Here is a 15,533-nt window from a genome sequence, read left to right on the forward strand (position 1 = left end):
TGTATTATTTTTGATTAAATGTAGACTTTTTGCTTTTGAAAGACCTTACTGTTACCTATCTTCTAGCCTTGTTTTTTTTTTTACTGTTTCGCCTGTCAAACAGACAGTAGCGTATCCCTGCTTTCTCTGACTGTCATTGTTTACCATATACATACATATTTGGTAAATATTAAAAATATTTTAATATCTTTTAGATTACATAGTTAGTCCTACAAGCACATTTACTATAGATACTAATTTTTATTCAAAGGGATTTATGATGCAGAAAAGAAAGTGTTCCGACTAAATATGAATATGCAACGCATATGAATTTTTAATGTAAAATATGCAGTACACACTGTTGTGTTTGATGTGATTGTTGAGTAAACAAAAATATTTGAATTGTCTTGGCTTAATTTTTCCTTTGAGCTGGACGATAGTGGATTTAATCTTTCCTAGACTGAGCTTTAAGAAATTTTGTAGCATTTCTGTCTGATCACTGTTGTACCTCTTTGTAATAAAGACATTAAAAAATGAATCTGGGCTTATTTATTATCCTGTGAGTTTTGACCATTAGTTTAAAAATTATATTTTCTGGCTATTTTAATCACAATTTTGTTCCTATTATCTTATGTTATTATGTATTATAGCCTTCTTTTTTTGTTTTGAAATAATTATTGTTTTTTTCTATATGTAGCAATAGCAAGGTCCTGCCATATTCTTTCAGACTAATATTCAGCTGGGAGTGTTAGTAAAACCCAGCCAAAGAAGTCATAGTAAATAATGTATGAATCATCAAATAACTGTCCATTCAACAATGTAAAACTTAGTATTTATTCAACCAAAGTCATCAAGGCTGCTACAAACAAACCATCCTGTATTTCAGTTTCCTTGTTTCATAACAGGCAGATGAACATGTTCCACTGACCGTGACAGCAGGAAGCAGTAGTAGTAGTACTTCTGTTAAATGTGAGAATGCACGTGAATGTTCACAGGATGTCCTTTGCAAACAAACAAGTAGAGCACAGAGAGAATGTCCTGGACAGGAAAGATGGTGAAAAGGATATCCTTATAACATACCTTTTTCTTCTTCTTTTTTTTTTTTTTTTACAAAAATAGCAGCCTGTTCTTCATTCTATTAGTATTTTCTTTGGTCCATAAATCCTGCACCTGACATTCATGTCAACACTACAGTGTATTATAAGGTGTATATGCTCAAAGCCTTTCTGAAATATGTGAGAAGACGTGTGCTCATCTTGTCCTCTAGTTTGCTGTATGTTCCAGGAAATGAATTAAAATGTGCAGCACCTGCAATACGTAGCCCTGGAGCTCGAAGGACATCCGTCACTGGATCATTGGGATCATCCATTTCCGTCAGGCTGAGCCCTTTGTGCCAGCAAATATCCCGAACATCATTTCCACCAAGTCTCTATGAGGACCAGTGGGTAGGTGGAAGTGCAATAATCTCTGTTCACACGTGTCTATTCTCACGTACAGACTTTCATTATTCCCTGCTGATGCTGTGATCATGACTCCAGACTGAGCGTTTGTGGATCTTGTAGCTGCTTCTTCACACTCTTCTCCAGCAGCACCAAACTCTGCACAGCCAGATTTCGGCAATCTGCATCAGGGTCACCTTCAGCCACGTCTGTGGATCATAACGGCACAAAAAGATTATTGGCAGCATTTACATTGAAATCTTAATGCTGGAATTCTCTCTGCTCAATTTAGTCTGGATAAAAGCAAGTACATTTGTTGCACTGTGTCGTTCATCTCTTTGTCACTCCAATATAAAACTAATTTTATCCTCATAGGCATAAAAAAATATGCAGCTGTTCATCAGCCAATTACGTCACAGACAGCCATGTAGTACAGGACATCCTGGCTCCTCATCTACTTCCCAGAAATGATCCCTCTAGCTGTGCACGTGTGTGCTGTGTGTGTTTGTGCATGCAAAAATGTGTGCGAGTGAAAGGATGTTGCTGACAGAATTACATGATGCAGATGCAGTTTTGGGCCAAAGCGCATCTGTTTTAGGGTTGACCTATTTATATCTGTTAATAGATGGAAAGATTTTACTGGCACTTATCGATGATATCTGACACTTTCTATGTTTACATTCACTGAGGAGGAACCGCAGCAACTTCATGACCAGCAATGTTTCTTTATATTCACCTGCCAGCCAAGCTCTGGTCTCAAACAGTTGATCACTGAGGTCCACCAGAAGGTTTTGACTGGGCATGCTCAGAAACACAGAGCAGACGGCAAAGAGGACGCCTCGTCTCACCATCCTGGAAGAAACGGAATTCAAAATAGAGCTCAGGCTGAAATAAATCAAAGAAACATTGTATCCACACATTATAGTTTGTAAGGTTTCTTGCCATTTTTATTTTTTTTTGGATTGTGCAAACTGTAGAGTAGCCAAGTGACGGAACATGTTCGAAGGAAAGGGCCCTTGTCAAACAGTTATTTAGCTAATATTGATAACAAAATGCCTGGTTAGCAGCATGAATACTGCACTGCAATATTGTTAACGGCTCCAAACATTGTCCTCAGATTTACACTCAATTCTTCAGTTTAAAGTGAGACAAACACAAATATGCAGCATACATACTGGTCAACATGGTATCGCACCGCCCACACAAAGTCCAGCAAAGCACAACCCATCTGAGCAGCTATCTGAAAACAAACACACAGAGTCAGCTTAGCATCATGTGTGTGTGTGAATATACATAAAACCTACAGCAGCTAAACTAAATGGTTCTAGTTGAGTAAAATCAGCAGCAAATCTGTTACTACTTGGCCCTCAATGTCTATTTATGTATGTATAAATAGCTTTAATACAGACTGATGGATGAAACTACCGGTGCATTGACTGCCAGATGCATAAAGAGGCCCAGAGTGTGGATCAACCTGCCCAGTACGAGGTGGTCACTGCCCAGGAGGTCAAAGGTCACCTGAGGCCTAGCAGAAAGATATTATAGTTTGAAAATGTTCTGCTGTAAACATTATCATACAAATTCTAACTGCTGTGTTTTCAAATTTGCATCAAATAACATACTCACTTGTCATAATTCCTGAGCAAAGGAAAAAAGAAGTGTCCAGCAACGGGGGCGTAACGGTTCGGGGTCGCCTTAGCTGGAGGTTTCGTTGCACCCTGTAACATGATGGCAAATTACTAAAGAGATCCAGACCTCAGGTTTCATTCAATTTCTAGATCAAATGTCCGTCTGCTGTTAAGTACCTTACTGAGGCGTTTTGTCTTGCTTTGGATTCGCTTTTCGACCACTTGTCGCCAGTGAACAGGATCGTCACCCGGGTATGTATTCAACTCAGAGGTAGCAGCAGGGCCGATGGGTGGATCTCTCTTGTCAGTGATTGGCTTTGAGAGCTCCTGAGCTGCTACAGTAAGGACCTAGAGCGCCAAAGCAAACTAGCCTTTAAATGACGTGGTGTGTGGCAATGATCAAAGACAATACTGTAAATGAAGCTTGTGTTTCTCACCTCCAGGATATCAAGCCGCTGGCGAAGACTGTAGTTTAAGGAGTAAAACTCAGTGGTCAAATACTGAGTTACCTGTCAAAGACCATCAAGACACAGTCTGATTGAGAAACAAGCTAAAATATGAGGATGGAGGCATGTTGTAAAGTGTTGAAAGTGAAGGGAGTCATACAGGAATACAGTCTGTGACAGTGAGAGCCACCATAGTTGCCTGTCTGAGGCCCAGGAAGCCAATAATGCTGTATTTATCCTCCATGTGAAGAAGCACTTTGGACATCTGGACGCTGATCTGAAAATGTAAATAAGTTAAAATAATTAATAGTTAGCTAGCAGAAATAAAAAAAAGTCATTGTCCTTTAGGTCTTGTTGTGGCTTTGCTTTTCCCATCGTACCTCTCTGGCTGCGAAGGCGTTCCTCCGCACCAAACCTTCAGCTACTCTCAAACTGAGCTCCACACGAGCTCCGTCCTCAGAGGATCTCAAAACTGTGATGGTTGACACGTGAGAAAACACTGAAGTTCAGACAAGAGGCGCAAGCTTCAAAACATCTATCTGATCAGTTAAGACAAAGAGAATAGATCTGTGGAGTCATACTTTCCAGACAGTCTCGCAGGTAGCGAGGTGGAGAAGCCTGACTGATCTCCTGATCTCCAGACATGTCGTACGGAGTGAGCTCATCATCGCTGGATTGACAACAACCACGTGATTAACTATACATTTTTACAGATAATTCAAAACATACAAAACTAATAAATACCTGAAAGGATGTTAGCCTCACTGACTGCATGACAGAGTGAATACTCACCTATCAAGGTCTGAGTCTGCTTCGGCTTTTGATGACCGAGGTGCTGATTTATTTTCTGATGATGCGTTCTGAGTGGATGGTATTGTTTCATTGGTCTCTTGAAGAGAGTTAGCCCTGCAGATGACAGACTGCATTTAATAAAATCATGTTTTCAGAAGCTAAGCATGTCCACACTAGGAAGGGTTACAACACTATAAAGGAGCATTTCACTTCACCTCTTCAGACCTGCCGTCCACATGTGAGGACATGCTTTGTTTTTTCAAAAAGAGCGTATTGTTAACACTAATAATACTAATATTACTACTTCTATTACCAATACTACAACTACAAATAATAATAGTAATAACAATAACAATGTAAATCTACTAAAATATAATGTAAATGTAATAAACATAATAATCAGCTATTAAATATTACCCCATTATTATATTTATTGGTTACTCCTTGTCCCAAATAACTAGAAAAAAAAACTAAAATGCAAGCCCAACCAACACTCGGGTCTTAGGAGGTTAAAAAATGATCAGCAGCTTTTCTCAATGAGACTCAATTTTTACATTATAATATGACCTATTATCAACGTGATGTAGAAACACATATTTTGAAAGAACTTCGGGTGAGCAATCTGAAACTTTGGGGGAATTTTAGCTGCAACAGTACATTTGTCCACAGCTTATGGAAACAGGGATAGTAATGGCTGAAAATTCAGAATTGTGTTTGAAAATTTTCACATTTGTTGCACATCAGAATTAACTGGTGATACAGATTCTCATTTACTAAATTTGGAGATAAGGCTTCAAGAATGAAAAATGTGGGCGTACAGCATTAGAGTAAATCATGTGACTGGGAGCGTTAATCACATTGGACCTTACGTTTGAGTCACTGAATAAGCTATTTTGATCAGCGAGCTGCACGTACCCGTTTACAGGCTCAGGCTCTGGTTCATCACAAGCGATGGGAGTCATGAGAGAGAGCAGCTCACGGGTTTCTTCATCCTGATCATACTACAAAACAGCAAAACACAAAATGTCTCGCAGTTACATTTCAGTCAAGCCATGAATCAAATGTCTTGAAGCCAAATTGTTCAATCATTCTACTTGCTCAATGACACACTGACTGTACCTCAAATTTGAGTTGGGTTCCGCTGACATCCATGCGGGAGCTCAGACACTCTCCCACCACCATCCCCATGTGTCTGATGCGCACCACGCTGCTGTCCAGGTGACTCTGCATGCCACCCAGCATGCACTGAAGTAACTCTAACAACGACACACAACATATAGAGGAGAGTTGAAAGTAATCATCTACAGTAAGATAAATTACCATTGTGTTACTTCAGGTTTACAAACTGACCTCTTGTTATAAGTTAAACATCAGCAGCACCTTTTTTAGTTGAAAAATAGTTGACATGTTTTCTACTGTTTGATTTGCTCAGAAGCAATAGAAATTGGAACATCTACAAGCCTATGGCAAGTGCTCAAACTCCATAATCCAACGAAGATCACATAAAAGCTTCAGCTACGACATATCGGACAATGTGGATATGGATAATATAATGGACCTCAAGGTGACTAGATTTTGTTCTTGTAAGTCTTTTGCTATTTCCACGTCCTTACAAACCAACACACTACCAGAATGTAATTTCATCTTCCTTGCAGACAAAGCTTTTAAAGCCAAAATAATGGTTCTCAAGAATTATAGTCAATAGTCTACACCGTGGCTGTTGATTTATTGAGTGAGTTGTTGTATAAACTTTATTGTACCTGAACGTAGCTCCTGTAGCTCAGAGTCTTTCAGCAGACTCACACTCAGCAGTAAAGCCTTGCTGACATACATCTGCTGCTCTAGAGGTGTGTGTTTCACTGCACTGGGGTTAGCCCAGGCCTGGCATACAGACCGTAACACCTGAAAGCACACACAAGCATCCCTGTCAAAGTGTAACATAATAATATACTGTATATATTATATAGGGCTGCTAAACTTCTCAGAGCACCCACCTGGACAAGAAGTGGTCTTCGATCTTTGTCTGCTGCAAGGTAACCCAGAACAATTCTCAAGACCTGAGTCTGGAAAAAACAGTGCGAGGTAAAACACATTTTTCATATTATATTGGCAACACATAGAATTTACTGCCGGGTGCTAAGCTAATGTATTACCTCATACTTGTATTGCAGCAACAGCAGTTTGTGAGTGATGACAAATTGAGCCTTTTTATTTGTTAACACGAGATTCCCGATGATCCTCCCCAAAGCATCAGGCCTGGAAAAACAGGCGAGAGACTGGAGTCAGCAAACGCAGACAGAAAACAGAGAGCTGTTTAAATGCATATGATTATTCAAGCTTGACTGAGCCTGCAGCCGCCTCACCCGCTGACGGCCTGCACCAGCCCAGTGAGAACGCTCTCCATCCATCGCTGTGGAACGTTCTCCATCAGCTTCCAGCAAACCCTCTGCCAAACCATGTCTGAGCGTGTGCAGACGGACAACCGAGGAGCCACCACGGCCAGGACCAAACCTGTAAGCAGACAAGAGTATCAGGGGGATGAAAAGGGATTCTACGGCTCAGCATGAGCCCTTCAGTGAAGAACCAAGAGTTTATGATTAGTAACTGAACAAAAAATAGCTGTCAATCAACCATAACTGATTTGATGAGCCATTCGTAGTTCAACTTTACCAGCTGTATTTACATGACTAAATCTTTGACACAAGCATACGCTACAGGCAGGAAAAGTTTGGTATGGCCCAACATTTCTAGATTTACAACTAGAGGTCAGCTAATATGTGTATTTCAGGGACAATATGGACACTGATTATTAGGGATCAGGAGGCCAATAACTGGTATGTGGAACCAAAAACTGACAACCATCAAAATAGCACATTTTTAAATTAATATATTATATCGGGAATCAGTAGGGACAAAGGAAAACAGATCATTTTATAAATGGTGGATATCGGCTCCAATAATCAGTCTACAGCTGTCAACAGCCATTCAAAATGCATTGCTTCATTATTGTGAGCTGTATTAATGCTAATTAACGCAAAATCAAAGCTTGACCACAGCAACTTAAAACTAAAATTCTACTTGTTAAGTAAATATTCAATTACCCAGCCATCAAGACACCTGCATGAATGTGGAGACACTCGATGAATAGCCACCATAGAGACACCAAATAACTACATTTCTCCCAAAATAATCTCACCACTGTGTCCCTGGATGCACACTTTCCCAAGCGTTTGAGCCACGAAAGCCAACGAACAGTCTGTGCCATCTACAAACACAAGATACACACAATCAGACAGACTAAAAAAACTGGATAAATTTGTGCATTCATTGCTGCTTCATAGATGTCTAATAACCTCTGAGAGCCTGGCAGGTTCGCTCAAGGGCAGTGAGCATTTCTGTGGCCAGCAGTGGGTAGTACTGCTGAGGGAGAAAAACAGGCCTGTTGTTGAGATGTAACTTGTTGGCGGTGAGGTCCGGCAGCGCACTGATCCGTCCCAGCAGAGTCTCTCTGAGCTGTGGAGAGTCAGAAGGAGCTGCCTGCAGACAGTAGGACCACAGCAGCTCTGCCAGACGATGATTCTGAAGGAACTTCTCAGTGATGCTGACCAGGTGGTCCAGACTTGTGCTGGGTCTGAGGTGAAAATAACAGCATGACGAGTAAATGGACAAAAAGAGAAACATGTCTCTCATTTTCTGTATAAATGTACAACCCACTTCAGCTCTCCTATTCCCTCCATCAGCACCAGCAGCGCCTGATCTGGAGGGCCTCTGAGGAACAGACTGTCCCACAGCTCTGAGCGCTGAGCTGCTGTGAAGCTGTGCAGCCAGTCTGCCTGGATGTTGCTCACAAGGAGCTGAAGAGTTCGAGTGTAATGAGATCTCCTGAACTCTGCCTGCTGGACTGCGGTGGTGGTGCCTTCAGGTCCTCCATCCAGGTGGGAGAGGAGTGTTGTTAAAGCGCTGATAACGTCTGCAGTGTCCGTGGATGTGGTGAGAGTCCGGAAACACTGGCTCACAGTTAGGCGAACCTCAGCGTTTGTTGAAACTTGCTCCATTTGTGAACAGGTGAACAGCAGCTAGCATCACCTTCTGCACGAAAAATGTAAAAAAAAAAAAAAAAAAAAAAAAAAAGACAGCTTCACCCAAACGAATAAACACACTGTTAACAACACGACATGTGGGTTATGTCAACAATATTAATTTAAAAAAGCATATATTAGCACTTATGCTACAACGAATGAACTTTCTCAGTGAATTAGCTTAACCGTTAGCTTGTAAAATGTGATACGCACCTGAACAGTTTTATTAATTAAATAACAAAAATATATCCAGCCGCTCCGGATATGGTTTATAGCTGCGGTGATATTAAAATCTTTATTTTCGAGGCTAAATTTGTAGCTTCTAGAAATATTTCGTGTTTTGACATGGACATCAAGCCGAGAAACCGCTCACTGCTCAAGGTGTTCCATCAAAATACGGTCGTAGTGAGCAACATGGACAATATTGGTTCCGCATATAAGTGTTCCGGTGTGGCATTCAAGAAACCCACGGTTTTTGTAACGCTTCGAAATAATCAATATATCCCTTTATAAATAATGACAACAAGTAACTTAATAAATTAAAACTTTGTATGTCCAATGAAAACCGTGACTTAATATCGGATTGTTGGCATGAATAAAAAAATAATAATATTTAAAAATGAGCGAGCGAGAGAGAGAGAGTACCTGGGCTCTTTCAGGGTGAGAGTTCAAGGTGAGTTGAAGCTATTTATAATGCAGAGGAAAAATAACCAGCTTGTGCCTGATTATGCAGGTCAAGTGTGAGACAGCAAGTATAAAAAGAGCTCTTTGCTCTTTGCTGTGGACATCTCTGATATTCACATGTTCATGAGCCCATTTCCAGATACTTTAATAAAATTCCAGAAAGACATTTCTTAGTTACTTGTTGACAGATTTCAACAACATGCTTTAAGACAAAATTTCTCTAATCAGTTGCTCATACTGCCAAGACTGATATGTAGAGCACATGAGGATACATACACAGTGTCAGCATAAGGTCTTTAATGTAACCATCAACTGATTTAGGTCCTGGAACTGTTGCTTAAGTTGTGCTTTTTTTTATCCTTGGTAAAGCTAATAAAAGAATGCCAGTTTAACTTACACAAGTACATGTAAGTCTCTTATGTCCAGAATGTGTTTGCTCTGATCAGAACACACACCTATTGTAGTGGAGACATCACAAATTTCAGTTGTCTTTCCTATTTATTCATTTATTTGCACTTTTTTTCCATTATTGAAACCTTAGTTGAGCAATGACCAATGAAAAAGTACATACACATTAAGTTTCATGACATAAATTAAGGACTTACAGTGCATCCTTATTGCACACATAGTGACAAGTAGATGTCATACGGACTTCTTTTCTTCCTTTAGGATCTGGAAGTAGCAACAGGATTAAAACACTGAGGACAACAGGGATGCCGTGTGGTTGAAGGCCTCAGTGGTGGAAGGTAACCGAGGACATTTACATAAGTACTGTATTTGAGTACAAGTTGTAAATAGTTATACTTTGCCTATTTTCATCTTAAGCAACTTTATACTTTTACTCCACAGCATGCCAGAAACAAATACTCTGCTGAAATTAACAGCTTTAATTACCTGTTTCTTCTCAGATTATCCTTCATGTCCTATGAACACTATACATCTTCAGATTTAGTGATTATGAATTAGAATTTTTCTGACAAACTGCAAGTCCTCCTATATGGGTTTAGAAATGTCTTACATTTCTTAAGATGTATTAACAAATGCACAAAAACTAAACAAAAAAATCTTTTGGTTTAACTGGTAAATGCATTGTGACAAAGTTGGAAACAGGACTATTTTATATAGAAAGTTCACATGGACACATGGTTGGTTTTCAAAGGAAAGCAAGGCAACAGAAGGACTACTGTATGTGCACATCATCAGCTTTTACAACATAAATATTCTACACACTCTGTTTTTTATTTGATATTTCTCTACGCGTCTCTGTGTTATCAGTCATTCTGTATGAAGGTTGATCACAACACAAGGCAGAGACACAATGAGCAAAAGGTACGGTGGCTGAAGTGGTGATCTTACGGAGTATGAACCATTGGTGTAGAGTAAACTATGAAGTTAAAATAAACCCAGCAGTAAAATGCAAAAAATGCAGGGGAAATTTTCATTCAAAAACAGCCTATGTAACAGTAGGCGTCAGTTTTCTTCACAATTATTACTTTTACTTTTGATGCTTTAAGTAAATTTGGTAGATGCTACTTATATACATTTATGTAAGTAAACTTCTGAATGCAGGACTTTTACTTAGAATACTTTCACAGAGTAGTATTAGATTGAAGAATAAGATCCAAATACTTCTTCCACCACTGGAGGAAACATGTAAAACATGTTTACAACCAGCAGGTGGGGCTGATAGGTCAGAGACACTGTATTCCAGGGGTGTCAAACATATGGCCTGCAGGCCAAAACCAGACCACCAGAAAGTCCAATCCGGCCCACAGGATGACTATGTAAAGCGTAAAAATTACAGAGAAGACATTAACTGCAATTTTTAAAACTTAAAATTTAGAATAATTTTGAGACCTTAACAAGTTGTTTTGATCTTAAAGTAAAATACTATATTGCTGTGTTGTCATTTTGTGTCTCATTTTTGTAATATTTTGTCCTTGTTTGTCTGATTTTTATCATTTGTTTCATGTTTTTGTTTTTCCAGATTGTTTTGTGTCATTTTTGTCATTTTGTTTCTCTTGTTTGTGATTGTTTTTATTGCTTTACAACTTCTAATTTTTTCCTCTTTATCGTTTTTTGTCATTTTGTTTCTCGCGTCTGTAGCTGTGTCTCATTTTGTAATATTTTGTCTTGTTTTCGTCTTTCTTTACAGTAAAATACTGTATCATACAGTTCCATATACCTGTGACGACATGTTTTGTTTCTTTGTAGATACTTTGATCTTTAAGTTGTAATGTGTAAATGAGAAACTCAGGCATAATATTGTTGAAATTGATTTTTCTTTACAAATTTTAGTTTGTTCATAATGTTTTGTGAAGAAGATAACTCATTAAGTGTGGAGATTTTCTGAAGGAACTTTTTTGCACTAAAGCAAAGGGAAAAATTTGGAGTTGTGCTTATTTATAGGTTATTATGCTGTGATTTCACTGAATGTGGCTCCAGAACTAAAATGACACTCCTGCTGTATTCTGTGACTCCTGATGGACAAAAGAGCCATAAAATAAAACTACAAACCAGAAGAACACTTCAGGCTCTGTGGAATATTTCAGTGATCAATACAATGACAGACCTGGTGTCTGCACATGGAGCTTCAGTATCTAAAAGAAAAAGTCATGCACGACTCATTAGAACATTACATATAATCTGCCATGATTTACTGATGCTTGTTGCAGTGAAGGATGCAAGTTTTCTTCCTTCAAATTAATTCTGTTCATACAAGTTTCTATTAAAAAAAAATCTGGTTCCAGAGACAGCACATACAAACACACAGATAAAGAAACAACCAAACACAGGTTCTTTTATTCCATTTATTTTTCTAATCTTACTTTCACTGCTTACCTTTAAATTGTCTCTTTTTACAATGACTGAAATTATATTTCCCCAGTAACAATTAGGATTAGATCATTTTGGGGATCTTCAAAAATAATATACAGCTGTAACCAATACTGTTATAATTTATACATTTATCTTTGAAAATAGGCATAAATTTAAGTTGTACAGTTTCTCTTTTCTACAATATTCTCTTTTTAATCTTCCCATGTCACGTTAATGGCAAGCCATGCACTACTCCAGTAGTGATGTTTGTGCCTTGAGCAAACTTTCTTTGGACACTGGAAGTGAGCGTGAGAGGAAAAGAAAAGAATAAAGTCCACAAAAAAATGACAATTCATATTTACAGTTTCCGTTTCATCAATATAATTTAACAAACTGACAGTCACGTGGTCAGTGCTTTTCCCAGGGCTCAATATCAGGTTAGTTTAGAGGCAAAGTTTGAGACACAGAGGCACAGTGTTTAGACTAGCAGGCCAGTTCTTATTCTTTCTTCCAGGACAAGCTGTTGATTTGTGATTTGTAAAGAAGAGGCAAGTGTTACCAAAAAAAGTGGGATCACGAACCCTGATAAAGTGATCGGTCCAGACGTCTTATCTTTGGTCGTTTTAAAAACAGGTGTTAAAATGGAGAAATCAGATCCGGTTAAAGTGCAAACGTTTTATCAGCTCTGTGGTCTCGCTGTCTAATCATACTGTTGCCAATCCTCAAACTATCTGTCAGAAACAGACGATAAAAATATGAATCGAGGAGAGAATTAAGTGTAGTAAAAGCCCGCCGGTGTCATCCCGTTACCGCTATTTAGCATAAACGATTCATTGTTGAAGAGAAATAAATCCGCTGGGAAAACCTCCAGTCGCACGGAAAAGGCAGAAAGCTGAACTCGGCAAGCCTGGATATGAGGTTTAAGGTGTCATTACGAGGTCTCACAACCTACAACTCCACTGACGGATGTTATAGCGTATGATTTGTCAGTCGAATAAGTGAATCAGAAATATACAATAAAGAAATCTGTGTTTCCATGCAGTACCTGACTCCATCTGGGAAGACAACAGCAGAAACTGCACGCTGTGCCTTATCTAAATCACTCCCCCGAAGAGGTCGAAGCAACATCAGCGTTATCGGAAGAGTGCACGGACCTCAACAAACGACCCAGGTCACATTCAAGCTTTTTGCACACGGCGGCGACTCACCCCAAAGAGACGACATAGCTTTCCTCGTTGAAAAGTTTCCCTTAAATCAATAAATTCTCCCAGAAACTCACCCGCTGCGAATTAAATCTCCCCTCGTGAATTCAAAAATGTACAAACATATTTTCAGCAGAACAGATCGCAGTTGTGAGTTGAATAAATATCTGCATGTGATTTCAAAACGAGAGAAAAATAATGAGAATCCAACAGATACTGTACACGCTACATGCTAGAGAAGAATACAGGCAGCTGTCTCTCAGCATAAGACGAGAAAAAGAAACGCTCCTTTCTTTTCCCCCACTATAAAAATACCTAGAATCTAGAGTGAGTGTAGAAAAAACTTTACATGTACAAGTCATTTACATCCAAGGCCATTTTTTTTTTCCGCGGAGTGGCAGGTGAAGAAGAGCAGTGAGATTTGGAGGTGAACTGGGTGAAAAATAGGAATTCTTCTGAGCGTATTGGTGCAGAACGCCGTGCTGTTTGGACAAAAATAACCTCCCCGTCTCCAGCGATAGAAATCCATCGAGATGCCTGGCGTGTAAATCCAACGCAAATGTCCACTATCCAGGCCGAAAAGAGACGTCCAGAAGCATTGAAAGACGGCTGCACAGTACCGATTAAGCACGCAATCAGTCCACACATCATTGTGCTGTACTTTTGATTTACAGCAAAAAGCAGGAATTGCTTCAGCAGAGGAAATACGGAGCAGTTCTTTATAAATCTGCCCTCCACCGATGTCCACTTTCTTGCCAAGCATTATTGCTACCAAGGTCTGTCACCACTCCTCAATGATATATGCAGATTAGGTCAAGATAAAGCTGACAGTCAGCCAGCGAGAAGCTCATTTGAACTCTTGACGACTGAAAAAATACAGTATACAAATGAGGATTCAACTAATCTTTAGATATGGCTGCAGGATATTCAGTTGGGCTCTTCAGTAAATCCAATTAAATATGTATTGTTATAAGGTGATGCTTTTTATCATCACATAGGCTTCGATATGATCTTCATTTACGATTTGATCCCTTCACAATAAACACTTTTTTCTATCGACAAAAACAAAACGTAGTGCAAAAATACAACCATTTGATTCTTCACATACAAGCTGTCAAATGTCAGCGTTTCAATAACATTTTTACTGACACTTGTGCAGGAGAAAAAAAAACAAAACATGTTGGAGAAGCTTCCCTACAACTTTCACTCAGCAAGAGAACACAGGAGTCAGGTGGGCTGCACTGTAAAAAAAATAAAACTACAACTTCCAGGATCACTCACCTGTTTCCCTTCAAGCTTAATTCAAGTGTTTGGAGAGTTTAAGCCGTTTTTTTTCTTCCATTATCCAGTCAATAATTTAAGTTTGAGTTATGTAATGCTTGTGCCAGGGAGTGATGGGAGATGTAGTGTCTTTTCCCCTTGAGGCTTCCAGCCCACCTGAGCTCCAGGACCCTGTTTCATTGTAAAAATAAACGATGAAGCAAATTAGAAAACGAGCTCACACTGTGCCGCTCCTCCTAGTTTCACCCACCTTCTTCAAAAGCTTAAGAGCAAAAGATGAATGTGGAACACCTCACACAAACGGCACACACAAACGAAACCCTCCAGGCTTTTCCAGCAGAAACGTCCCTCACTTGGGTTCACTGGAAAGACAGCTGAACGTGGTTAAAGGACAGAACGCAGGCGGCACGGCAAGCTCTAAAAATGTTAAAGACTACTTTCCTCCTGACCAGAGCTTCATGCGGCTTTGTGATCAAAACACGATTCAGCGCGGTGCAGGAGATCTCAGCCCACATACCGCCAGTGAGACTAGACCGCCTGCACTGAGGCATGTGTGGTGTACGCATCGTCAATGAATACTTTGATCACCTTTCAGTTAAGGCCTTTAGGTATAAATAGTCTGATCGTTTTTCTAGCTCAATCAAACGTTGACACTTTTGCTTTTTGGAAAGGGACGGGAAAATATTCTACTCTTTATGATGCTGCCCAAAACATTTACACATTCACTCGCTCAACAGGGCAGACTCAGGTCCCTCCAGCCAAATACATGGAAGTCACCGGAACCCGAGTGTTTTCAGGAAGGCCAACACGTACGCTCACAAACAAGCACAGACTCGAGGGATATCCAACTAAAAAAAAAAAAAACAGCTTATTTTTCACTGACAGCCATGGACTTCTTAGAAATCTTCAATTTTTCCATTTCTGGGGAGGAGTTGAGTGCGTTGTCGTCATTTTTTTCCTACCAAAATGAATATTTTTACATCCTCTCTTGGTTGCCTGTGGTGTCACTGTAAGCCTATGGCGTCTATTTGACTTCGAGGATGGAGGGGTTGGACTCCATGATGGCCACAATGATTTTGTCGATGTAGTCCTGGAGCCTGTAGTTGATCTCCTCCTGTTTGTGAATAGCCTCCATCAGCTGGAAGCAGAGGAACAGAAGTCAGTGGGTTCAAGCGACAGCAAAGAC

At 39.6% G+C, this 15,533-nt stretch overlaps 2 protein-coding genes across 2 annotated transcripts in view; both read right to left on the reverse strand.

The window, feature by feature from the left end:
• Nucleotides 1–799: 799 nt before the first annotated feature.
• telo2 (TEL2, telomere maintenance 2, homolog (S. cerevisiae)) lies at nucleotides 800–8,753 on the reverse strand. Its single transcript, XM_022190846.2, has 21 exons — nucleotides 8,577–8,753; nucleotides 7,999–8,373; nucleotides 7,638–7,915; nucleotides 7,481–7,549; nucleotides 6,648–6,795; nucleotides 6,438–6,540; nucleotides 6,279–6,347; nucleotides 6,045–6,186; nucleotides 5,404–5,540; nucleotides 5,200–5,285; nucleotides 4,285–4,398; nucleotides 4,074–4,162; nucleotides 3,873–3,964; nucleotides 3,653–3,769; nucleotides 3,484–3,555; nucleotides 3,224–3,394; nucleotides 3,045–3,136; nucleotides 2,844–2,943; nucleotides 2,594–2,658; nucleotides 2,155–2,270; nucleotides 800–1,627 (listed from the first exon to the last, which is right to left on the reverse strand). The coding sequence occupies exons 2-21, from the start codon at nucleotides 8,337–8,339 to the stop codon at nucleotides 1,506–1,508; spliced, it is 2,523 nt and encodes an 840-aa protein (XP_022046538.1). The 5' UTR covers nucleotides 8,340–8,373; nucleotides 8,577–8,753; the 3' UTR covers nucleotides 800–1,505.
• A 3,090-nt stretch (nucleotides 8,754–11,843) lies between these two features.
• The window catches only part of rab11fip3 (RAB11 family interacting protein 3 (class II)), a 32,405-nt gene continuing 28,715 nt past the window's right edge, over nucleotides 11,844–15,533 (reverse strand). Inside the window, exon 14 of the mRNA XM_022190847.2 lies at nucleotides 11,844–15,485. Within this exon, the coding sequence (XP_022046539.1) occupies nucleotides 15,372–15,485 (114 nt within the window). The 3' untranslated portion in view covers nucleotides 11,844–15,371. The remainder of the gene's footprint in view (nucleotides 15,486–15,533) is intronic.

The sequence above is a fragment of the Acanthochromis polyacanthus genome, chromosome 19 (assembly GCF_021347895.1).
Source record: "Acanthochromis polyacanthus isolate Apoly-LR-REF ecotype Palm Island chromosome 19, KAUST_Apoly_ChrSc, whole genome shotgun sequence".
NCBI lineage: Eukaryota > Metazoa > Chordata > Actinopteri > Pomacentridae > Acanthochromis > Acanthochromis polyacanthus.

Bases quoted from the DNA above. Each gene is read 5' to 3' on its own strand.
- telo2 (XM_022190846.2), bottom strand. From the start codon at position 8,339: ATGGAGCAAGTTTCAACAAACGCTGAGGTTCGCCTAACTGTGAGCCAG. The intron at 3,556-3,652 runs GTATGACTCCCT...GGTCTTTGACAG, and splicing joins CTGTCACAGACTGTATTCCT to GTAACTCAGTATTTGACCAC. The intron at 1,628-2,154 runs GTGAATATAAAG...TATGATCCACAG, and splicing joins GACCAGAGCTTGGCTGGCAG to ACGTGGCTGAAGGTGACCCT.